Source organism: Bubalus bubalis, chromosome 3 (assembly GCF_019923935.1).
Source record: "Bubalus bubalis isolate 160015118507 breed Murrah chromosome 3, NDDB_SH_1, whole genome shotgun sequence".
In the NCBI taxonomy this organism is placed as follows: Eukaryota; Metazoa; Chordata; class Mammalia; order Artiodactyla; family Bovidae; genus Bubalus; species Bubalus bubalis.
The window spans coordinates 35,205,826-35,229,847 of NC_059159.1; the positions used below are offsets into that span (position 1 = coordinate 35,205,826).

Below are 24,022 nucleotides of genomic sequence, written 5' to 3' on the forward strand. Positions count from 1 at the left end.
CTGACTTGTAAGCTTTTGTCCACCCCCATCCCCTTAAACCCTGATGATAGGGGGATAGGACACAGGATTTCCCCTCCGAACCCAGATAAGTGACACGAGTGACGTGGTGCAGTGAAGTGGGGCAATGGAAACCCCCAGCCTGCATGCATCCTAACTTCCCAGGCAGGCTCTTTCTCTGAAGCACATGCTGCTTCCTGGGCCCATCAAGAACAGGACTGAAAACAGATCCAACATCCTAAGACAAAGGGAGGCAGATTAATAAAATTAGCTGAGGTCTTTTTTTGGCATTTTGGTCCTTGTTTGTTCAAGACACATTTGGGAATAATAAGAGGTACTTGATTTTGTGAAAGTGCTGCACTCAATATGCCAGCAAATTTGGAAAACTCAGCAGTGGCCACAGGACTGGAAAAGGTCAGTTTTCATTCCAATCCCTAAGAAAGGCAATGCCAAAGAATGCCCAAACTACCACACAATTGCACTCATCTCACACGCTAGTCAAGTAATGCTCAAAATTCTCCAAGCCAGGCTTCAGCAATACGGAACCATGAACTTCCTATATGTTCAAGGTGGTTTTAGAAAAGGCAGAGGAACCAGAGATCAAATTGCCAACATCCGCTGGATCATGGAAAAAGCAAGAGAGTTCCAGAAAAACATCTATTTCTGCTTTATTGACTATGCCAAAGCCTTTATGTGGATCACAATAAACTGTGGAAAATTCTGAAAGAGATGGGAATACCAGACCACCTGACCTGCCTCTTGAGAAACCTGTATGCAGGTCAGGAAGCAACAGTTAGAACTGGACATGGAACAGACTGGTTCCAAATAGGAAAAGGAGTACATCAAAGTTGTATATTGTCACCCTGCTTATTTAACTTATATGCAGAGTACATCATGAGAAATGCTGGGCTGGAAGAAGCACAAGCTGGAATCAAGATTGCCGGGAGAAATATCAATAACCTCAGATATGCAGATGACACCACCCTTATGGCAGAAAGTGAAGAACTAAAGGGCCTCTTGATGAAAGTGAAAGAGGAGAATGAAAAAGTTGGCTTAAAGCTCAACATTCAGAAAACTAAGATCATGGCATCTGGTCCCATCACTTCATGGGAAATAGATGGGGAAACAGTGTCAGACTTTATTTTTTGGGGCTGCAAAATCACTGCAGGTGGTGACTGCAGCCATGAAATTAAAAGACGCTTACTCCTTGGAAGGAAAGTTATGACCAACCTAGACAGCACATTAAAAAGCAGAGACATTACTTTGTCAACAAAGGTCCATCTAGTCAAAGCTATGGTTTTTCCAGTGGTCATGTATGGATGTGAAAGTTGGACTATAAAGAAAGCTGAGTGCAGAAGAATTGATGCTTTTGAACTGTGGTGTTGGAGAACTCTTAAGAGTTCCTTGGACTGCAAGGAGATCCAATCAGTCCATCCTAAAGGAAATCAGTCCTGGGCGTTCATTGGAAGGACTGATGTTGAAGCTGAAACTGTGATAGTTTGGCTACCTGATGCAAAGAGCTGACTGATTTGAAAAGACCCTGATGCTGGGAAAGATTGAAGGCAGGAGAAGGGGACAACAGAGGATGAGATGGTTGGATGGCATCACCGACTCAATGGACATGAGTTTGGGTAAACTCTAGGAGTTGGTGATGGACAGGGAGGCCTGGCGTGCTGCGGTTCATGGGGTTGCAGAGTCAGACACGACTGAGCGACTGAACTTAACTGAACTGATGAGGTACTTCTAAAGATACCCTGGGTACGAACCACAGGGCCCAGGGTAGCCTTCCGGCCTGTTTAGCAGCTGCATTCCTGGGTCCAGTTCCGGGCATTGATGAAGAGCTGGAGCCAGGGGGAGGTGGTTAGAGTGTCAAATGGAGGAGGTCGCCAGGCCCACTGCCAAGGCCTCACAGACCGCTCCGGGTGAGGCATGAGGGCCAAGTGGCGGCCATCGGGGGAGCAGATGCCAGCGACACCCCCTGGGGAGCCGTTGGGATTCAGGGGATACTGTTCCGTGGGGTTCCCATCATCATCTGCCCAGTGCAGGGGAGCTAAGCCCCTGGCCTCCATCTGGGCTTGGAGTTCCGGAGAAGAAAATGCCATGTAACCTGTGATGAAGCAGGGACAAGGGATGTAAGAGCAAGCTCCCTCATGCCCTCCCCCTACCCCAGCCTTCCCGGAGCCTGACCTTCCCCGTGAGCGCTCCACACGGGCAGCACCGCGCCTTCCATCCCTCGCAGCATCAGGGCTGGCCCGGGCCCCACGCGCACACTGGCCCAGCGCGACTCAAAGCGCCCAGACAGATTGTGGCGTAGCAGGAGACCGGGCCGGGCCGGCCAGGACTCCTGGCACATCTCCACTGCCTCCTCACTGGAACTGCCTCCCACCCAACCCAGCAGGGCCAGCAGCTGACAGCCGTTACACACTCCCAGGCTGAAGGTGTCTGGCCGCTGGCGGAAGCGCTTCATCTCAGCCCCGGCCTGCGGGTTAAAGGTCACAGCAGCCGCCCAGCCTAGGAGGGAACAGGAAGCTGGGGTGAGACCTGGAGCGAGAGGGGACTGTCATCTTTCTGTCCTAGCATGCCCTGTTAACACTTGCCCAGGATCTCCCCCATTCTAAGGAGCTCTTGGCAAACACCAGGGAAGGTTTACCTGCTTGAAACAGGTGTTGCCAACTCCTGGGCCCGCGATGGCCCAGGACGAGCTTTCTGCTTAGCCAGCAGAGCATTTTCAAAATTTTTTATTTAGTCGCCTAACATTTAACTTGGATTTTTGGGCTTCTCTTGAAAAACAGAAAGCCCTAGCCACGCTGAGCGATAGCTGCTGCGTCTGACAGGGCGTCACCCAGCCCGCAGCCTCATTAAGCTACTGCAGGCCTTTGCTGGCTCCTAGCTGGCCTCGCAGAGGTGACAGGCCAGTTCTCAGGCAGGGAAGAGGGCTAAGGCAGCTCTTAGGAAGATGTGGGGAGCGGGTGGGCAGAGGCCCCACAACCACCTTTGGCAGAGCCCAGGACGTCCGCATAGCTGAAGCCGCCTACGAAGGCCACGCCGCGGAATGTGTCCAGCCCGATGGCTCCAGAGCACAGGTCCTGCATGGTTACATCCCACACCTGGCAGGAGGGGGAAGAGAGGCATCAGAAGGCCCATGGCCTGAGTCCAGCCCCGGCTCCACCAGGCACCCCACTCACCTCGAATCCAGCCAAGTGGAAGGCATCTGCCATCTCCCGGTCTCCATTACTGCCCTCTTCCCGAATGATGGCGACTCGGGGGGCAGGACCACCTGGGGGAGGAGCAGGAGTGTCCTTGGGTCAGAGGGCTACCTCTGCACCCCAGTCCCCTAGACACCTTGTCCAGGGCAGGATCCCACATCCAGGCTCCAGGCTCCTCCCCAAGGCCCACAGTGCCAGGGAAGCCAAGCCTCTGCACACACTCCCTCACCAGGCTCGCAAGGCACGGAAGCTCTGGGGAAGGTAGGTGGCAGGCAGTAGGTGGGCCCTGCCCGCTCCCTCAGCCCTTGCTCTTCCTGGGCCACACAGTGTGGTTTTGCCTGTAGCCGCTCCAACTGGAAACTGGTTTCCTCCCAGAGGGCTCGTAGCTGCCCAACAGGTTCCTCCAGAACCACCGTCCTGTTCACCGACACCCGGACCTGGGTAGGGGGTGCAAATCTTTCAGGATGTCCACCTTGGGTGCCTCCAAGGCTGGCAGAGGCGAACCAAGACCCGCCCTCTGCAGGCCTGCCACTCTTCACTTCCTCACCATGGCGTGGGGCCCTGTGTCGCCTGTGAGGCCCAGCTCTAGGCAGTGGAGGCCAGCATTCCAGTAACGCATCAGCACTTGGGCTAGGTCTGGCTCCTGCACCTCCAGCACCAGGCCTGGCTCCTCGGCGAACAGCACAGGCAGAGCTGGGAGAGTACAGGGGCATCAAGGTGACTGGGGTACTGGTAGGGACTCAGAGGTGGAGTCGGGGGATAAGTATGAACAAAGGCAGGGATCGGGGTGGGGTGAGGCTCTCTCAGAGGGGTGCAGTTAGGAACAGAAATGTCACCTGGCTCAGTGATCAGTAAAGACAAAAGGAGACTCGGGAGGGAAGGAGTTGGGGACACTCCAGTCTTTAAACAAGGGACACAGGGTCCATAGGATGGGGACAGGCAGACCTGCTCGAATCTAGACCTCACCATCGACCCCAGGTGCAGGGATGTCCACCTCTATCCCACAATTCCCAGCAAAGGCCATCTCTAGCAGGCAAGTGATGAGACCTCCATCACTGACATCATGGCCTGAGCAGAGGAGGCGGTCTGGAGGAAGGAGAAAAATGCTTAGTGGTGTTGAGACCCAAACCTGGCGGCCCCACCCCCATTTCTGGACAGTCAGGAGAGGGCAAGTGTGAGAATGTGGGCTTACAGCAGAGAACCAGAGAAAAAGGGATCGGGTCCCTCTTGCCCCACTCTCACAGGCTCAGCTGATGACTGCCTGTTTTCCCATGTCAGCCTCAGGGACCATCTCCCCCAGAGCCCCACTCACCTTTCAGCAGCCCCTGGGTGATGCTGAAGGCTCGCACCAAGTTCTCGGGAACATCCAGGTCGGGAGGCTGCTCGCCAAGCTGGGAGAAGCACTGAGCCAGAGCTGTGCCCCCCAGCCGGTGCTGCCCAGGACTCAGTGGCACGTAGAGCAGGTGGCCTGGGAGAAGAGGGATGGCAGAGGGGAGACCAATGGCTCAGAAGAACCCGTTTCTGCCATGCAGGGTCACTGAGGCTCCCAGGATGTGGTAAGATACCCCAATCATCAGCCCCGGAAGGCACCACAGCCCCAGTGCTGAGACAACCTGAGCACTCATTAAGCAGACCCCAAACAAAGGATTGAGCTGTGAATACACAACGCATGAAGGAGGGGGAAGAAACCATACCTCTCCCTCCAGGACGCTTGAGGTCTGGGGTCACAGTGGCTGTAATGTCTGAACAGACAGCATAGGCTGAGATGACCAGTGACCCTGCAGAGCAAGGCATAAGCATGTGAGGTGGAGTCCGAGCCCACAGGCCTGCCCCTTGCCCCCTGGCACCCAGACCTCACCAGGAGCCCGCACGGTTTCAGAGCCAACCCGGGCAGCCATGCTGAGGGAGTCCTTGCCACCGTCCACCGCTACACCCAGGGCCGCCATCACTGCCACCATAGCCTCACAGGCGTCAGCCAGAGCTGCACCCTCCCCTGGGAGCTTGGCTGCCCACATCCAGTTCCCGCTGCATTTCACATCCTGGGAAGTGCAGACTTGCATTAGAGAGAGAGCATGGTGTAGGGAGGCTGGAGGCCAGCAGATAAGTGGATGGTGAATGTGGTTGTGTCCCACAGGCCTGGAGTTCCAGGCCAGAAGCCACAGGGGATTCACCTGGAGGTCGGTGACCAGAGCAAACACCAGGTTGGTGAGGGCTTCGGCCACAGCCAGCCGGGCGGCAACCTTCGGGTCCAGCAGGCTCTTGACTGGCTGCTCTCCCAGGGCTGTGGCGGCCCCTACAAGCTCCTGGTGACTCAGTGCCACAACCGCCACATCTGCCAGAGGGGTCTGCAGGGGTCCCACACACTGCTGCTGGGCCACCAGGCCGCCCACGGAACGGTCCACCTGAGGAACCGGGGGGAGCTGGCCAGAGGCTCAGGGACAAGGGGGTGGCCTGGCTCACCCTGAACATGCAAGACGGGGGTGGCAGCAGGGGGTGAGGCCTCTGTCCTGACCCTTCTCCCTCCCTGATGGACCCCCGCAGCCGTTCCTGGGGTGGGCGAGCAGAGGGAGGGGTGCAGAGGGCTAAGGGGGTGGAGCAGGGTGCAGGGAGGACCTTGTTGGTGAGGTAGCGCTTGCTGGCCACGGCAGGCAGCCTGAGGACCCGCGCCAGAGCCTGGCGCACGCTCAGCCCTGGGGGCAGAGTCAGAGGCTGCAGCAAGGGGAGACTCCTCTGGAGGAAGAACTCCTGTGACACAGACAGCAACAGGGGTGTGAGCACTGGGGTGGAGCGCTGGGCATACAGGTGACAAGGCACGTGTGGGGCAGAGGGTGGGGCCGGGCCAGGGAAGGGAGACGCCTCCTGCCCCCACGTACCTTCCGGGGCATCTTGCCCAGCACCCAGTCCAGGTCCAGGTCCACAGGGGTTGGGGGAGGAGTGGGGGGCGCATCCACCTGGCCACCTGTGCCCATAGGCCACTCCCGATCATCCACCAGCACTATCTGTAGACCAGAGGGACACCACCGAGGGGGGCTGAGGCTATGACCACCAGCAGGGAGTGAACTCTTCTGGAAAGCAGGGCAGAAGTGCTCTTTCCACCCCATCTGGCTTCTCCTATTGAGCCACCCCGACCCCCACCCCCACAGCCTACATGCTGTTCCCCACGGCTCCCCTGTGTTCATCTCCTTCCTGGGCCCCGGCAGCTCAAGTCCACCTACAGCATCCGCTGCTGACTCCCCGGGCCAACTCACTCTCCTGTCTCCAGTGATGGTGCCCACAAAGCAGACTGGGCAGCGTTCCCGGGCGCTGACACAACTCAGGAAGTCCCGGTCAGAGGGCCTCAGCAGAAGTGCGTTCGACTCCTGGTACTCAGCCCCCCAGATTTCCAGGGCATTCAGGGTTGGGTCCCCCAGCTGCACATCCATGAGGGAGGACAAAAAAGAAGGGTCAGCGGTTGCTCCCAAGTCTTACGATCTTGCTGGGAGTGAGGGGAAGACGGGTGGGGCTGCTGGGACTGGCACGGGCAGGGAGGTGGGCAGATTTCACAGAGGACGACCTACCTGGAAGCAGCTGGTGTGAATGACGGCTCCAGCAGGGTCACTCAGCTCCTTCAGGACATTGCCTGGTGGGGGCGTTCCCGGGAGAGGTGCTCACATGGCCACGGTAGGCACCGGGCAAACAAAAAGGCTGTTCCCAGCCTCCTGAAGAGCCCTTAATTCTGTGCATCCCTGTTTGAACCGCTGCTGCACCCTCTCCACCAACTATCCCATGGTAGCAGGCTCCCACCCTCAACCCTGGGCCTGTTCAGAATGTGTAGTGGGTGGAGAATGGGACCCTGAGCTGTCAGGTTGATTACAGATCCTCAACCTAAACCAACTGCTGAGCCTCTCCCTAAATTGAACCAAGCAGAGACCAGGTAGGTCCAGTCCCTTGTCCCAACCCCCTTTCTCACCATTGCCACCAGCACCCTGGTCATGGAGGCTGCAGATGGGGTTTCCCCCAGGGGCCTCCACACAAGCCCGGATCACACGGTTCATCTTCTGCTCCATCTCTGGGTCTCCCCGCTGCACAGCCCCAAAATCCAGGTCACTGGCGTTGTCTCCTTGCACCTGGGGGGATAGATATAGACAGCATAGCTCAGTTCAGGGGGCTGGGAGCTCACGCCTCACCCATGCATGGGGCCCCGAGAGATCATGGAGTTGGCATCTGGGCTATTCCCACTTACCTGCACAGACGAAGCAGCTCCACCCCCAACTCCAATCCTGTAGACAGGACCGCCAACCTTCACGACATCCATGCCTGCGAGAAGGAGGGCTGAATCAGCGCACTCAGGGAATGACAGTTAGTACAAGTACAAAGCAGTGTGAGGATAAAGGGAAGCCAACATTAGAGGTATCTGTCAACATTCATTGAGTTAAATACACTCCAAGGAATTTACCCTCCAGATTATTCACATGCGCAAAATAGCCAATGAACAAACTTAAACAATAGCATTATTTGTGTTACCAAACACAAGAAATAATCTACATGCTAATGACAGAGATATGCAGGTCAGGAGGCAACAGTTAGAACTGGACATGGAACAACAGACTGGGTTCCAAATAGGAAAAGGAGTACGTCAAGGCTGTATGTTGTCATCCTGCTTATTTAACTTATACGCAGAGTACATCATGAGAAACGCTGGGCTGGAAGAAGCACAAGCTGGAATCAAGACTGCCGGGAGAAATATCAATAACATCATATATGCAGATGACACCACCCTTATGCCAGAAAGCAAAGAACTAAAGAGCCTCTTGATGAAAGAGAAAGAGGAGAGTGAAAAAATTGGCTTAAAGCTCAACATTCAGAAAACGAAGATCATGGCATCTGGTCCCATCACTTCATGGGAAATAGATGGGGAAACAGTGGAAACAGTGGCAGACTTTATTTTTCTGGGCTCCAAAATCACTGCAGGTGGTGACTGCAGCCATGAAATTAAAAGACGCTTACTCCTTGGAAGGAAAGTTATGACCAACCTAGATAGCATATTAAAAAGCAGAAACATTACTTTGCCAAGAAAGGTCCGTCTAGTCAAGGCGATGGTTTTTCCTGTGGTCATGTATGGATGTGAGAGTTGGACTGTGAAGAAGGCTGAGCACCGAAGAATTGATGCTTTTGAATTGTGGTGTTGGAGAAGACTCTTGAGAGTCCCTTGGACTGCAAGGAGATCCAACCAGTCCATTCTAAAGGAGATCACTCCTGGGTGTTCATTGGAAGGACTGATGCTGAAGCTGAAACTCCAATACTTTGGCCACCTCATGCGAAGAACTGACTCATTGGAAAAGACCCTGATGCTGGGAGGGATTGGAGGCAGGAGGAGAAGGGGACGACAGAGGATGAGATGGCTGGATAGCATCACCGAGTCGATGGACATGAGTTTGGGTGAAGTCCGGGAGTTGGTGATGGACAGGGAGGCCTGGCGTTCTGCAATTCATGGGGTCGCAAAGAGTCGGACATGACTGAGTGATTGAACTGAACTGAACTGAATGACAGAGAACTGGTTAAATAAATTATGGTATAAGCCATACAGTGAAAAACTAAGTTTCAGCTTCACTGCAAAAGAAAATTACATATGAAATAATGAAGCAAAATGATTTCATCAGTATGAAATGATTTCCAAGCATATTGCTAAGCTGAAAAAAAGCAAAGTACAGATGTATACATACCCACTTAGAACCCCATCAATAAGAAAAAAATACTTAGGAATAAACTTAATAGAAATGTAAGACTTATACACTGAAAATCATGAAATACCTTAGTAGGCCTAAATAAATTGAAAAAGATCTGATGTTTATAGAGTGGAAGACTTAATATTGTTACGATGGCAATACTCCCCAAAGTGATCTTCAAGCTAACACAATCAGCCACCTTTTTCAAAGAAATGGACCAGCTGACCCTAAAATTTATACAGAAATCTGAGAGACCTAGAACAAAGCCAAGACAATCTTGAAAAAGAACTAAATCGAAGGACTCATACTTTCTGCTTTTAAACTTACCACAGAGCTAAAAGGTTTTTTTTTTCAAAAAGGGTTGTTAGAACAACTGGATATCCACATGTTAAATAAGGAAATTGGATCCCTACTTCATACTATATATAAACTTCAAAATGCTTCAGAGACCTAAATGTAGGAGATAAAAGCTAGAAAGTATTACAAGAGAATATAGAAGTCAATCCAGGTGACCTTGACTCAGCAATGGTTTCTTAGTCACGGCACTGTAAGCCAAAAGCCACAAAACAAAAATAAATAAACTATATTTACCAAAATTAAAAACATTTGTGATCCAGGGGACACCATGAAAAAAGAAAAAGGACAACCCGCAGAATGGGAGAGAATACTTGCAAATCATGTATCTACCTGATAAAGGGCTAATATCTAGAATATACAAAGAACTCTTAGAACTCCATAAGAAAGGCAAATAATCCAATTTAAAAGTGAGCAAAGGGTCTCAACAGATATTTCTCCAAGGAAGACATAGGAATAGTCAACACACAAATGGAAAGATGCTTAACATCATGTGTCCTTAGGGAAATGCAAACCCAAACCACCATGAGATACTATTGATACTTCATATGCATTCTGATGGTTGTAATCAAAGAGACAGATAATAACAAGTGTTGATGAGAATCTAGAGAAACTGGAACCCTCACACACTGCTGAGGGGAATGTAAAATGGTGCATCTGCTTTGGAAAACAGTGTGGTAGGTTTTTTTAAAAGACTGAATACAGTTATCATGAGACCTAGCAAGTCCACTCCTAGTTACACACTTGAGAAATAACAACATAAATACAAAATAAAACTTGTACGCAATTGTTGATAGCAGCATTATTCATAATTAGCCAAAAAGCAGAAACAACCCACTTGTCTACCAACTGATAAGTGGATAAAGAAAATGTGTTATAGGTACATAATAGAATATTAATATTATTCAGTCATGAAAAGGAATGAAGTACTGATACATACTACAATACGAATAAAGACGTCATGTTAAGTGAAAGAGGCCAAACACATTTATAACGGGGAAATCTTTCGAGATAGAAAATAGATTACAGGTTTCCAGAGGCCAAAAGGAGGAGCGTGGGGAGTGACTGCTTGTGAATACAGGGTTTCTTTCCGGGGGTGACGAAAATGTTCCAGAATTAGTGCTTAAGGCACAACTTTGTGAATATACTAAAAACACTGACTTATACACTTTAAAAGGGCACACTTTATGGTACATGAATTATTATCTCAATAAAATGGTTATTAAAAAAATAGGTGGGGAATTCCCTGGCAGTCCAGTGGTTAGGACTCTATGTTCTCACTTCTGGGGCCTGGGGTTCAATCTGTCTTTGGAAAACTAAAATCGCATAAGCTGTGTGGCACAGCCAAAAAAAAGTGTGTACACATGCTAGTTGTTTTAACAGAGGAGGCAAATATACACATGGGCTGTTTATGTATGCAGGAAGTACTTCTGGCAGGGTACAAGAATGACCAATTAACATTGCTTATCTCTAGGGAGGGAAACTGGGTGGCTGGAGGTCAGGGAGAGCAGCGTTTTCACTGTAAAATCTTTCTTTGCTTTTTAAATTCTGAGCCACGTGACTGGTCACCATTCAATAAATGGTACCCAGCCTTTATCTTGATTCCACCACAGGTCCTAGCACAGTGCTCAGCACCCAATGGGCCCTCAGTAAATGTTGACCAACTGAACTGAACTTGCAGATAAAAACAGAGGTACTGGGTAAAAAACTGAACTTGCAGATAAAAACAAGAGGTGCTGCGTAAAACACTGGCTGCCTTGACTAAGCAGGGTGGGCCCCTGCCATGGAGAAGTCAACTGGGGAAAGGACAGAGGCCTCACAGACTGAGCCTGCCCAACTGGCATAAAGCCCTGCCCTACCTTAAAAGCCTGTCCAGAGGAGAAGAGACAGGAGCCAGGAGATACAAAACAAACCACTGAGATTCCACTCCTGCAGTAGCCATGTGCTGGGGAAAAAGCTGGCGGGACCTGGAGAGAGGTGGGGGGCTCTTACCTGTCTCTGGGGGCTCCTTGCTCACATGCTCAGCTTCCATGGACCCAATGCCTCCACTAAACATGATGGGCTTGATCCACTCACGCCGCTGGCCGTCCGGGAGCTGAAGGCCCAAGGAGCGGGCAAAGCCTGGAACATGGACGTCAACAGGGAGAGGGCACAGGGTCTAGTCATCCAGGCTCCTCAGCGCTTACTGGGTCACACACCCCACCCTGCCTCTGGGACTAATATCCATGTCAAGGATAATAGTCCCCTACACCCTCCAGCCTCACCAGCAAGCACTGGTTCCCCAAACTTGTTGCCATAGTCAGAAGCCCCATTACTGGCCTCAATGGCAATCTCCAGGGGTCGGGCAAAGTTTCCTGGATACTGGAAGCTTGGATCCTCCCAGGGCATACTGTAACCTGGGAAGGAAAGAGGAAGAGGGATGGATGGTAAAGATGGAAGTCAGAGGAACCAGGACCCTTTAGGAAGAGTCTGACTCTTGGGATCAGAGCTCTTAACACTTTCTAAGAAATTGGATTTTGGGGGCAGTTGATGGTCAAAAGTCCAACTCTGTATTAGGTTGTTTTTTTGTTTTTTTAAGAAAACTATAGTTCTGCAAAGCCAGACGTGGGTCTCTCTTGGCGCACTGTCCTCATGACCATGGCTGGGGAAAGGCCAGCTACTCTAGAGCCTTTTCTCCCAAGAAAAGGTGCCCATGATGACTGCTTAACTTAGGAGATAAAAGTGTCCAGTGCCTGGCAGGAGGAGGAATCTGGGTAGAGAGCAAAGAGATGAGACCTGGGATGTGCAGGTTTCCAAAGCAGTAGCCTGCAGTGCCAGCCACCACGTGGGCCCCTCGGCCTGTGCACTGGACATCTCGGATCCGGCCCCCTGTGCCAGTGGTTGCACCACTGAAGGGGGCTACTCCTGTGAGGAGAGAGAGAGGTATGGCTATTGAAGAGCAAGGTCCACCACTGACCACCCCGCTGAAAGTAAGGACTTGCAGCCGACCTGCTGGTCCCCAGGGTGAGGGCGGCTGGGACCTTTGCCCCTCCCTACACTCTGATCTCACTTTCCCTCCTGGGTACTCAGCTCACCTGTAGGGAAGTTGTGTGTCTCTGCCGTGAAGACAACATGTCTCAGCCCCTGACGTTGCTGGAAGGAGCTTGGCCGTGTGGGGTCCTTAGGCCGCAAGAATCGGACTTCCTTCCCCTGGATGGCGCTGTGGACATATCGTTCTGGGCCTGGCTTCCTTGCTGGGATCTGCACTTACCCCATTGGAGCCTGGGGCACCCTGTCCCCTGTGCCCAGCCAAGGGCACCACCCACCTGCTGTTGTCACAGAACTTGAGGACGTTGTTGGGGTTGGAGGACGCCTGGGTGCTCATGATGGACTCAAACAGTGAGTGTGGCAGCTCCTGTCCATCCACGTGGAGTCGACCCTTGAAGAACCAGTGTCGGCTGTGTTCGCTGCCGAGATGATGTGAGGAGGGGAGGGCAGGGCGGAAACATGGGTCATGTCTCAGGCCTTGCCACTTCTTCTCCTCATCAGCATAAAAGGCAGAGTTACAGCCACAGGTCAAAACAGATTTCAGAAAGTCATAAGCTTCCAATGGTCTGTCACTGTGGATTATCCAGATCCCGAGTGAAGATAAAACCAAGATGTGATGCAGACTATTGGATGGATGGGGAACCCAGGTACTCAGACTCAGGGAGGTACCTAAGCCAAGAAGTTGTGCTAGTGGTAAAGAACCCACCTGCCAATTCAGGATACATAAGAGATGTGGGTTCAGTCCCTGGGTCAGGAAGATCCCCTGGAGGAGGGCATGGCAACCCACTCCAGTATTCTTGCCAGGGAAATCCCACGGACAGAGGAGCCTGCGGGCTATGGCCCATAGGGTCACCAAGAGTTGGACATGACTGAGTAACACTTTCACTTTCTTAGGCCAAGAAGGAGCCATGGAGGGTCCCTATGATCTTCCAACCTCCACAGACTCAGACACCAGAATGTCCCCATCCCTCCCCACCTATTGGACTGAGCCAAGTCGAAGACTTCCACAGTGCTGGGGTTGCGCTGCAGCTCCTGGAAGCGCTTGGTGTAGAAATCCAGGTCCCAGGAGTCTAGGGCCAGACCTAGGAGACAACCCCCAGAGAAGCTGGTTGTGGGACACTGCACCCTTATTCTCCTGGCCTGGGCCTTCCTTCGGGACCCCTGCTCACCTAGCTCCTGGTTGGCTTTCTCCAGGGCAGACCGGCCCTCAGCCAGTACGTCAATTGGGCCGCTCAGGGGTGCTGGGATGCACCCTGAAGAGAAGCTCTGGATGGGCTGGGGGAAGTGCTGCTCCGTCATCCGGTCATGCAGGGTAGCCAGGGCAATGGCCTCCAGGTCAGCTGAAGGTGGGTGGGCAAACTAGGGGTGGAGACACACAGTGAGGGCGAGGGGTGCAGGGTTGAAGAATGGACAAAATGGTTGTCCTTGCTCCTCCAAGCCACACAAAGCCAGCCCACTGCTAGCCTCTCCAGCACCTTTGCTCAGATTAGAAAAAGATGCCCCTTACAGGCATGAGTGCCTGTCAGCAGGCACACATTAGAAACAGGAGCACAGGCTGGATTTCCATCCTATTTACTTCTCGACCAGGCAGCCTCAAGCAGTGAACAAGCTGCAAATAGGGCAGGCCTCAAATCAGAAACTGCTTCCCCTGCTTCTCATCATTTCCTTGGATTGCAGGACCCAATCTCCTGCCCACCTCCTCCTCTGGATCTCCACCTGGTTGCCTACTGCCTCACCGAGAGCAGGTAGCGCCGGGTTGGCTCCACGCGGTCCACGGCCCCCAGCCCTGCAGCCTGGCACACTGACACGATGTTGCTGGATGTCGGGGTGGAAAAGTTCAGCCTGTAGATTGGTTAGGACCAGATGGTTAGGACCTGAGCCCCAGCTGAGAAGGTGGATCCTGCCCACTGCTGTCCAGCTAGTCTCCAACCTCCACTCCCCACCCCCACCCCCACCCATACCTCTGGCCTCCAGCCTTAGATCTGGGCACTGAGAAACGTGCTTTCAAAGGTCATTCAAATCAAACCATAACTGTTCCTGCAGTATCAAAATGTTTCAATTTCAATGTCTAGGAATGCAACTTGTTATATTTCCAGAACATGCCTGGGAGCTGCCTCAGGCTTCAAAGTGGGGAGTGGGGTGAAGGGAAAACAAATCTCCCAAGGATCACAAGAGGAGGAAGAGGCATAAGAGTGGCAGGCGTGGCAGAGTGTTTGGAAGGGCTCTGGACCATGGAACAAGTTGCTCGAGGCTGAAACACTTGCCTGGGTCCGACCTCCAGCAGCAGGTCTGTGGGGCCAGGATGGAGCCAGGACTCCTGAGCAACATCATCCAATAACAAGGGGCAGCCAAACAGCCATGTCAGCTTCTTCATCTCCTTGTTGCTCGGGAAGGACTCAGCTGCAGGGAAACAGGGCATGGAGACGTTGGGACACTGCCGCTGGCAAGTGGTACTTTGCCCAGGAATCCAGTAACTGGCCCAACCTGTCCAGTTCACATTGTAGCACTGCTCGGTCTTGACACCCTGCAGCTCTGGCAGTTCCCTTTGCAGCTTCCTTCGAATGTATTCAGAGGCTGCCCTCTCGTGGCCAGAGGGGCGGACATAGAAGTGAAGGACGGAGGACATCTCTGCAGGTGTCCGTTGCTGGAAAGACGAGTTAGGTTCCTAAAAAATAACATGAACTAGAGCCTATCTGTTGAACTGGTTTCAAGTTCAGTTCAGCTGAGGCTTTGGAGACATTAAGGATGGGGTGGAGGAAAGTATTGGGGGCATTCAGGGATAAACGCATCCAGACATTTCCAATCCAGTACGGTCAAGGTCAAGGGTCTGGGGGTACCAACCTAGCACGGTGGCAGTGGGAAAGACTTCCTAAGGGAAGGGCTTCCCTGGTGGCTCTGCTGGTAAAGAATCCACCTGCAATGCAGGAGACCTGAGTTCGATCCCTGGGTTGGGAAGAATCCCCTGAAGAAGGGATAAACCTAGCATGGTGGGAGTGGGAAACACTTCCTAAGGGAGGTGGCATCTAAGTGTAAACCTAAAGGATGAGCTGGACTGGGCTGGCCAGTAAAGTCAAACGACAGTTCCTCTATTTCAGTGTTTCAAAATATTACGTCCCTGTTCAAGGTAAATGCAAAGCCTGACAGTCAAAGACCCTCCAGGTCTATCCCCAACTACTTTTCAACTTCTGATCCCACTGCTTCTCAAAAGGACCTTGGCTTCACTCACTAAACACTGCCTGGCCTCCTCGCCATTCCTTTGCCCCATCCTAGAATGTCTATGTCTAATTTTATCCTATCCAAAGCTTTCCCATTTGTTGAGGTTAGTACAGGTGGCACCAACTCTGAAGCCCTCCTCGCTGCTCCAGTGCTTAGGGACACCTCCCTCCTATGTGAGCGGAGAGCTTCTGATTCGCACCATTCATTCAGCTCTGATCTCTCTCTCTCTCACACACGCGCACACAGCACTTCCAGGTGTACAAAGCCTCTTCCCAAACAAGTGGGAAGCTCACTGCCTCACTTCTTCACTTGGACAACTCACAGGTATCTCAAATCTAACTTACTCAGGGCTGAATCTGACTATTCTGTCAAGGTCACTGAATGAAGATTGCAACGTTGCCAATTTCCAGGTCACTTAACTTCTTACCTTATTCAACCTCTCAGCAGCATATGACTTACTCATTCTCTACTTCTTAAAACACTCTCCTCTCTCGGCTTCCTGACACCACTCTCCTGGTATTCCTCTACCTCTGGTTGCTCCATTTCAGTCACCTGTGCTGGCTCCTACTCTTCTTGTTGTTAGTCGCTCAGTCATGTCCGACTCTTTATGACCTCATGGACTGTAGCCCACAAGGCTCCCCTGTCCATGGATTTCCCAGGCAACAATACTGGGGTGGGTTGCCATTTCCTTCTCCAGGGATTTTTCCCAATCCAGGGATTGAACCTACATCTCCTGCACTGGCAGGTGGATTCTTTACAGCTGAGCCACCAGGGAAGCTCCTACTCTTCTGCTCCACCTCTAAAGAGTGGGTGCCCAAGGCTTTGTCCTTTGTTTTCTTCTTTCTAAATGCTCTTCTTAAGTGACTTCATTCAGACCTGTGGCTTTAAATATCATGTCTTAGACTGAACCAATGAAACTGCCATCATTCAACCATTTTTGACTAAAAATGACAATTTTACACAATTTGAGTTGATATCTGCCAACAGATTTCATAACCTTACAAAGAGTCGGACATGACTGAGTGACTTTCACCTCGCTTATTCAACTCTGACTCTCCCTGAAAACTCCAAACACACACATGCGAATCCTTAGTTGACATTGCCACGGAGAAGTCTCATAAACACTGAATAGCTTGCTTTGGTCAAAACAGAAAATTTGATTTATCGGTTCTCCAGAACTTCAGTTCCCATTTCCCATCTCAGTTAACACCACCCTCATCCAATCTATTGCTTGAGCCAAAAGCCCAGATGTGTGAATGCTAGGTTGAGTCCAACTCTTTGCAACCCCATGGACCACAGCCCACCAGGCTCCTCTGTCCATGGGATTCTCCAAGCAAGAATACTGAAGTGGGTAGCAATGCCCTCCTCCAGGGGATCTTCCTGACCCAGGGATCAAACCCTGGTTTCCTGCACTGCAGGCAGATTCTTTGCCATTGGAGCCAGCAGGGAAGCCTTTCGGTTTATCAACCAAAAATATTTCAAAAACTTGTAGACTGACAAATTCCAGGACAGATCTTATTTCAGCCACGGATGCTCCTGCCAGATCTTGATTCTGCCTTCTTTAAGCCTCTACCCCATGCTAACGGTTTTTAATTTTTTTTATTTTTATTTATTTATTTGCCGAGGTTTGTGGGATGCTAGTTCCCCGACCTGGGATTGAACCAAGGCCCTCGACAATGAGAGCGCTAAGTCTTAATCACTGAACCGTCAGGGAATTTCCCTTATGACCCTTTCTAAAGATAGACGCCTCAGTTATTCTCTATACCATAGTTCCTTCACAGGAATGATCACATCCCGAAATCATTTTGATTATTAAAGCAGTTGACTTTCGTCTATCGTTCCCAGTGAAATAGACGCTCCAAGAGCACAAACACAGGATTGTCTACATCAGGGCTGTCTCCCCAAAGACCAGCATGGTACCTGACATAAAACTGGAGGCCAACAGATTATTTCGCTGGTTGAATGAATTGTTAGAGAGGGGATGAATTTACGTGGGGGATCCCGTGCCGGGGAACCAACAAACGCAAATGGACGCCTGCACTAAGGCAAGCACGCAGGCCTCCGCTGGGCGCGGCTCTGCCTGGTAGGGATCCTGCAGCCGCCCAAATCAAGCTTGGCATGGGGAGCTACGGGGTTCAGTTTGTAGGAGTATCCGGATTTGTGAGCGCGCGCGGCAGCCTTACCTCGTGGTAGCACTTCTCCCAGTACGTCGGCTCCTCGAATTCTGGCGCGCAGATTAACGTCATCCGCATGCGCCGCAGGAAGAGGCGGGGTCTAAGGGTGCCCCGCCCCTCCCTCTTTCCCTGGTGTGTGCCTCCCCAGCCCTGCTACGTCAATTCCTAGGGCAATTTCTACACCCAGTAGGTTCATTCCAGAAATATATATTCAGTTAACGTTTGTGAAAATAAAGTCAGTTTCAGGTCCCCGCTTCTCTTGTCCCCGTGCAAAGTGTGAGGGAAACACTGAATGCAGGAATAAAACACACCTTTCCTGTCCAGAACTCAGTTTCCACCCCCCTTACTCGCTTTACTTGCTTTCTTTCACTTTTGTCTTTTCTAAATGAACTAATTTATTTTTTAGCGGAGTGGGAGACCTATATTTTTTAACTTATAGCTAGTTAAGGTAACAGTAATAATGATCAGAAGCATTTATTGAAGGAGTATATCAAGGCTGTTGATTGTCACTCTGCTTATTTAACTTAAAAGCAGAGCACATCATGTGAAATGCTGGGCTGGAGGAAGCACAAGCTGGAATCAAGATTGCCGGGAGCAATGTCAACAACCTTAGATATGCAGATGATACCACCCTAAGGGCAGAAAGTGAAAAGGAACTAAAGAGCCTCTTTATAAAGGTCAGATCAGATCAATCAGTCGTGTCCGACTCTTTGCGACCCCATGAATCGCAGCATGCCAGGCCTCCCTGTCCATCACCAACTCCCAGAGTTCACCCAAACTCATGTCCATCGAGTCAGTGATGCCATCCAACCATCTCATCCTCTGTCGTCCCCTTCTCCTCTTGCCCCCAATCCCTCCCAGCATTAGAGTCTTTTCCAATGAGTCAACTCTTCGCATGAGGTGGCCAAAGTACTGGAGTTTCAGCTTTAGCATCATTCCTTCCAAAGAAGTCCCAGGGCTGATCTCCTTTAGAATGTAGTGGTTGGATCTCCTTGCAGTCCAAGGGACTCTGAAGAGTATTTTCCAACACCACAGTTCAAAAGCATCAATTCTTCAGCGCTCAGCCTTCTTCACAGTCCAACTCTCACATCCATACATGACCACAGGAAAAACCATAGCCTGACTAGACAAATCTTTGTTGGCAAAGTAATGTCTCTGCTTTTCAGTATGCTATCTAGGTTGGTCATAACTTTCCTTCCAAGGAGTAAGCGTCTTTTAATTTCATGGCTGCAGTCACCATCTGCAGTGATTTTGGAGCCCCCAAAAATAAAGTCTGACACTGTTTCCACTGTTTCCCCATCTATTTCCCAAGAAGTGATGGGACCAGATGCCATGATCTTCGTTTTCTGAATGTTGAGCTTTAAGCCAACTTTTTCACTCTCCACTTTCACCTTCATCAAGAGGCTTTTTAGTTCCTCTTCACTTTCTGCCATAAGGGTGATGTCATCTGCATATCTGAGGTTATTGATATTTCGCCCAACAATCTTGAATCCAGCTTATGTTTCTTCCAGTCCAGCGTTTCTCATGATGTACTCTGCATATAAGTTAAATAAGCAGGGTGACAATATACAGCCTTGACATACTCCTTTTCCTATTTGGAACCAGTCTGTTGTTCCATGTCCAGTTCTAACTGTTGCTTCCTGACCTGCATACAGGTTTCTCAAGAGGCAGGTCAGGTGGTCTGGTATTCCCATCTCTTGAAGAATTTCCCACAGTTTATTGTGATCCACACAGTCAAAGGCTTTGGCATAGTCAATAAAGCAGAAATAGATGTTTTTCTGGAACTCTCTTGCTTTTTCCATGATCCAGCAGATGTTGGCAATTTGATCTCTGGTTCCTCTGCCTTTTCTAAACCAGCTTGAACATCTGTTAATTCACGGTTCACATATTGCTGAAGCCTGGCTTGGAGAATTTTGAGCATTACTTTACTAGCATGTGAGATAAGTGCAATTGTGTGATAGTTTGAGCATTCTTTGGCATTGCCTTTCTTGGGGATTGGAATGAAAACTGACCTTTTCCAGTCCTGTGGCCACTGCTGAGTTTTCCAAATTTGATAAAGGTGGAAGAGTGGAAAAAAATTGACTTAAAACTCAACATTCAAAAAACTAAGATCGTGATAAATAAATTTATATTTTAAAAAAAGGAAAAAAAAAAAAAAAAACTAAGATCATGGCATTTTGTCCCATCTGCTGCTGCTGCTGCTGCTAAGTCGGAGAAGGAAATGGCATTTTGTCCCATCACTTCATGGCAAATAGATGGGGGGAAAAATGGAAATAGTGACAGACTTAATTTTCCTGGGCTCTAAAGTCACTGTGGATGGTGACTGCAGCCTTGAAATTAAAAGATGCTTGCTCCTTGGAAAAAAAGGCTATGACAAACCTAGACAGCATATTAAAAAGCAGAGACATTACTTTGCCAACAAAGGTCCATCTATTCAAAGCTATAGTTTTTCCAGTAGTCATGTATGGATGTGAGAGTTGGACTATAAAGAAAGCTGAGCACCAAAGAATTGATGCTTTTGAACTGTTGTGCTGGAGAAGACTCTTGAGAATCCCTTGGATTGCAAGGAGATCAAACGAATCCATCCTAAAAGAAATCAGTCCTGAATATTCATTGGAAGGACTGATGATGAAGCTGAAACTTCAATACTTTGGCCGCCTGATGTGAAGAACTGACTCATTTGAATAGACCCTGATGCTGGGAAAGATTGAGGGCAAGAGAAGAAAGGGGTGACAGAGGATGAGATGGTTGGATGGCATTATCAACTCAGTGGACTCAATGGACATGACTTTGAGCAAACTCTGGGAGATGGTGAAGGACAGGGAAACCTGGCATGCTGCAGTCCATGGGGTTGCAAAGGGTCTGACAGGACTGACCAACTGAACAACAACTACAAACATACATGATTGTATTAATCAGGATCAGAAAACAGCACACTCAGAAAGGTTTAGTCAGTAAGAATTTAATAGTCTACTTAAAGAGATATGGGCAGGATTAAGGAACAACAAAGTGCAATGGGCCATCCAGAGCCTAGCAACAGCATAAAGTGGTTAGCACCTCCAAGCTTGAAAGTACGAAGGGAGAAATGTTATGAGCTTCGAGAGAGGTGGAGCCATGAAAGAAGGGTGTTCAGTAGACCTAGGAAACTACTGCCACAAGCTCAGTGTTGAGAGAGAAATAGAATAAACAGTGAGTTCTCCATCAGTCCTGAATCCCCCTGCAAAATGTCTCTGTCTCCCATTAGCCAAACCTAACCTGAAGCCTGTGGGCAAGAAAGCTGGAATGGAGTGCTAGGACTGGTACTGTGGTACCCAGTCCGGTGGTCTTTCTAAAGAGTCAGGCAACACAGAAATACTCACAGGAAAAAGTTAAAAGTCTTTATCCTTATCCCTCTCCTGCCCCATTCTCTTCCCTTCCCCAGTATAGGGCCAAGCCTAGGGTGAGGTAAGTAAGGCACTTGGGATGCAACATTTAATATATTTTAGGTGGCTCACTTATCTCACCCTAATTCCATCCCTGTCCCAGATATAACAGTTATTACCTGTTTGGTAGGTAATATTCCAGGCTGTACTTGGGACTCACTTCTGACAGAGACCACTTGTTGACTCTTGGCATCTGAGTACTCCTGGAATTCTTTCCCTCCAGCCACTCCCTGGTTCCATCACATACCTGATTTCCAGCTCCTTCTGGGGGTTTGCTCAGCTCTCTGTCTGGGCCTGTCTCTTCCACATTTTAGCACTCCCTGTGTACTGTAACATTCCAGTTTTCACTTTCATACAGTGAGTTCCAGATTCATCAGTTTGGTCCTGATCCTTCTCCTGACTTGGTTCCTATATCTCCAGCTGCCCCCTGAACAAGCATAACCTATTCAAAATTACTTGATCTGAGCCAGCTCCCAACTCTCCATACTCCCCCCAACACCAGACTCTGTGACAGACCTTGGGGCCCTCTCATTTGATCCTGCCTGCTGCCACCAGATTAAGCAATTAACCTAACATTTAAATCATACCAATGAGGGTGGTGGTGGATCCAGTTCAACTTTGTCTGATCACTGTAGACTAAGCTCAACTCTCCTTTTCATGAACTATCAAAAGTAAATTGCAGAATATAGAGCACATCTTCATGACTTGGTAAATAGAGGGGGGTCTTCTAGAGCTTAGAAATACTGAATGCAAAAAAAAAAATACTGAATGCAATAGGAATGATTAGGTTTGGGATTTTGACTAGGCTCTGACTGGTGTTCTAATTAGGGAGTCAATGTGGCTGGAGTGGAGTGAGAGAGAGGTTTCACCTCCTCTAGGGGAATCTCTCATTCCTGTTGTATTGATGAAAATGGAAGGGACATATCTCTGATGTAATACTGGGAAATAATTGCAAACATATATTTGCCTTATAAATAACTTGGCACCAACATTGTAAATCAAATATACTTCAATAAAAAATACAATTAAATTTAAAGAAATTTTAATTCTACAAGTTATGGTATCCCCTAATTCAATTTCATTCAGTACAAGCTCTCTATTCCTTATTACATGAACTAGTTATACATTGTGGTGCCAAGTTATTTATAATAAATGTTATTCTATCTTGCTCTAAAAATGATTTGAAGCTGCTGCAAGTAAACAATGGTCTTTGATGCTCTTCTTTCACTTCATACCTTTAATTTCCCCTCCTTCCCTCCAGCCTCACTGACTTCTGCATTTTTTTCCACCACAAAGCCTTTGTTGTTTCACCTGTCCATTCTTTCTCTGTAATCCCCATCATATGAATCCTTCACTTCTCTCAATTTTTTAAATAGAAAATCATTGTTTAAGTAAGGCTTTCACTATATAAAAGGGACACCCCTGCATTCCTCAGCACCTATAACTCACATTCTACACATTTTACTTTACTATTTCCCCCATTTGACTATGAGTACCTGGAAGTAACCTTCAGAAAACTAAGATCATGGCATCTGGTCCCATCACTTCATGGGAAATAGATGGGGAAACAGTGGAAACAGTGTCAGACTTTATTTTTCTGGGCTCCAAAATCACTGCAGGTGGTGACTGCAGCCATGAAATTAAAAGATGCTTACTCCTTGGAAGGAAAGTTATGACCAACCTAGACAACATATTAAATAGCAGAGACATTACTTTGCCAACAAAGGTCCATGTAGTCAAGGCTATGGTTTTTCCAGTGGTCATGTATGGATGTGAGAGTTGGACTGTGAAGAAGGCTGAGCACCAAAGAATTAATGCTTTTGAACTGTGGTGTTGGAGAAGACTCTTAAGAGTCCCTTGGACTGCAAGGAGATCCAACCAGTCCATTCTAAAGGAGCTCAGTCCTGGGTGTTCATCGGAAGGACTGATTCTGAAGCTGAAACTCCAATACTTTGGCCACCTCATGCGAAGAGTTGACTCATTAGAAAAGACCCTGATGCTGGGAGGGATTGGAGGCAGGAGGAGAAGGGGATGACAGAAGATGAGATGGCTGGATGGCATCACCGACTTGACAGACATGAGTTTGGGTGAAGTCCGGGAGTTGGTGGTGGACAGGGAGGCCTGGCGTTCTGCGGTTTATGGGGTCGCAAAGAGTTGGACACGACTGAGCGACTGAACTGAACTGAACTGAATTGACCTAGAAGTTTTAACCTAATCTATTTTTCTTTGTATTTGATGCCTAGAACAGTACTTGTCAAACAAGAAGCTGATAAATTTTTGTGTATTTACTAATGAAAGCCTCTTCTCTTCCTAATTTAGTCAACCAACCAATCAACCTATGGCTTAATAGGCAGTGGAGTGCACAGAATTCATGCAACTATGTGTCAGCACTATTTTAGGCTTTGGGGGTATAGCAGTGAAGAAAGCAAATAAAAATATTTGCTCTCATGGAGCTTAATTCTAGAACATGGAGACTGACAGTAAAAAAAAAAAAAAAAAAGGAATGATGTACTCTGGCTGCATTAAGGAGGAAACTGTTCCTCTACTTGGCAGGATCAGCAAGATGGAAAGATGCTTAGGCGTTATCAGCCAGGCCGGTTGTATTTGCGCTCCTAAACTCCCTCATCCCAGAGATGCAAGACAAGGTATCACTGCTGCTGCTGCTGCTAAGTCACTTCAGTCGTGTCCGACTCTGTGTGACTCCATAGACGGCAGCCCACCAGGCTCCCCCGTCCCTGGGATTCTCCAGGCAAGAACACTGGAGTGGGTTGCCATTTCCTTCAATGCATGAAAGTGAAAAGTGAAAGTGAGTCGCTCAGTCGTGTCCGACCCTCAGCGATCCCATGGACTGCAGCCTACCAGGCTCCTCCATCCGTGGGGTTTTCCAGGCAAGAGTACTGGAGTGGGGTGCCATTGCCTTC

At 49.4% G+C, this 24,022-nt stretch overlaps 1 protein-coding gene across 4 annotated transcripts; it reads right to left on the reverse strand.

Annotated features, from left to right (window-relative positions):
* Positions 1-1,607: 1,607 nt before the first annotated feature.
* Positions 1,608-17,767, reverse strand: PFAS (phosphoribosylformylglycinamidine synthase). 4 transcript variants are annotated; one of them, XM_006062906.4, is made up of 28 exons: positions 17,689-17,767; positions 14,774-14,954; positions 14,554-14,689; positions 14,026-14,131; positions 13,459-13,648; positions 13,266-13,371; positions 12,568-12,708; positions 12,337-12,461; positions 12,038-12,166; positions 11,527-11,658; positions 11,255-11,383; positions 7,426-7,499; positions 7,153-7,309; positions 6,761-6,822; positions 6,452-6,613; positions 6,077-6,202; positions 5,817-5,948; positions 5,375-5,605; positions 5,062-5,242; positions 4,898-4,981; positions 4,516-4,671; positions 4,170-4,289; positions 3,751-3,896; positions 3,433-3,640; positions 3,183-3,274; positions 2,990-3,104; positions 2,185-2,508; positions 1,608-2,104 (listed from the first exon to the last, which is right to left on the reverse strand). In XM_006062906.4, the coding sequence occupies exons 1-28, from the start codon at positions 17,755-17,757 to the stop codon at positions 1,794-1,796; spliced, it is 4,125 nt and encodes a 1,374-aa protein (XP_006062968.4). In that variant the 5' UTR covers positions 17,758-17,767; the 3' UTR covers positions 1,608-1,793. The 4 variants fall into 4 exon arrangements, with proteins under 4 accessions (XP_006062968.4, XP_006062969.3, XP_025136417.2 ...); XM_006062907.4 differs by having other exon boundaries at positions 14,774-14,933; positions 17,689-17,751; XM_025280632.3 differs by lacking the exon at positions 17,689-17,767 and adding an exon at positions 15,131-15,188.
* Between the last annotated feature and the right edge of the window lie 6,255 nt (positions 17,768-24,022).

Coding starts and splice junctions, on each gene's coding strand:
- PFAS (XM_006062906.4), bottom strand. CDS start 17,757: ATGCGGATGACGTTAATCTGCGCGCCAGAATTCGAGGAGCCGACGTAC. Junction 7,310..7,425: donor GAGCTGCTTCGTCTGTGCAG/GTAAGTGGGAAT, acceptor CTATCCCCCCAG/GTGCAAGGAGACAACGCCAG. Junction 5,243..5,374: donor CTCTGGTCACCGACCTCCAG/GTGAATCCCCTG, acceptor TGCACTTCCCAG/GATGTGAAATGCAGCGGGAA.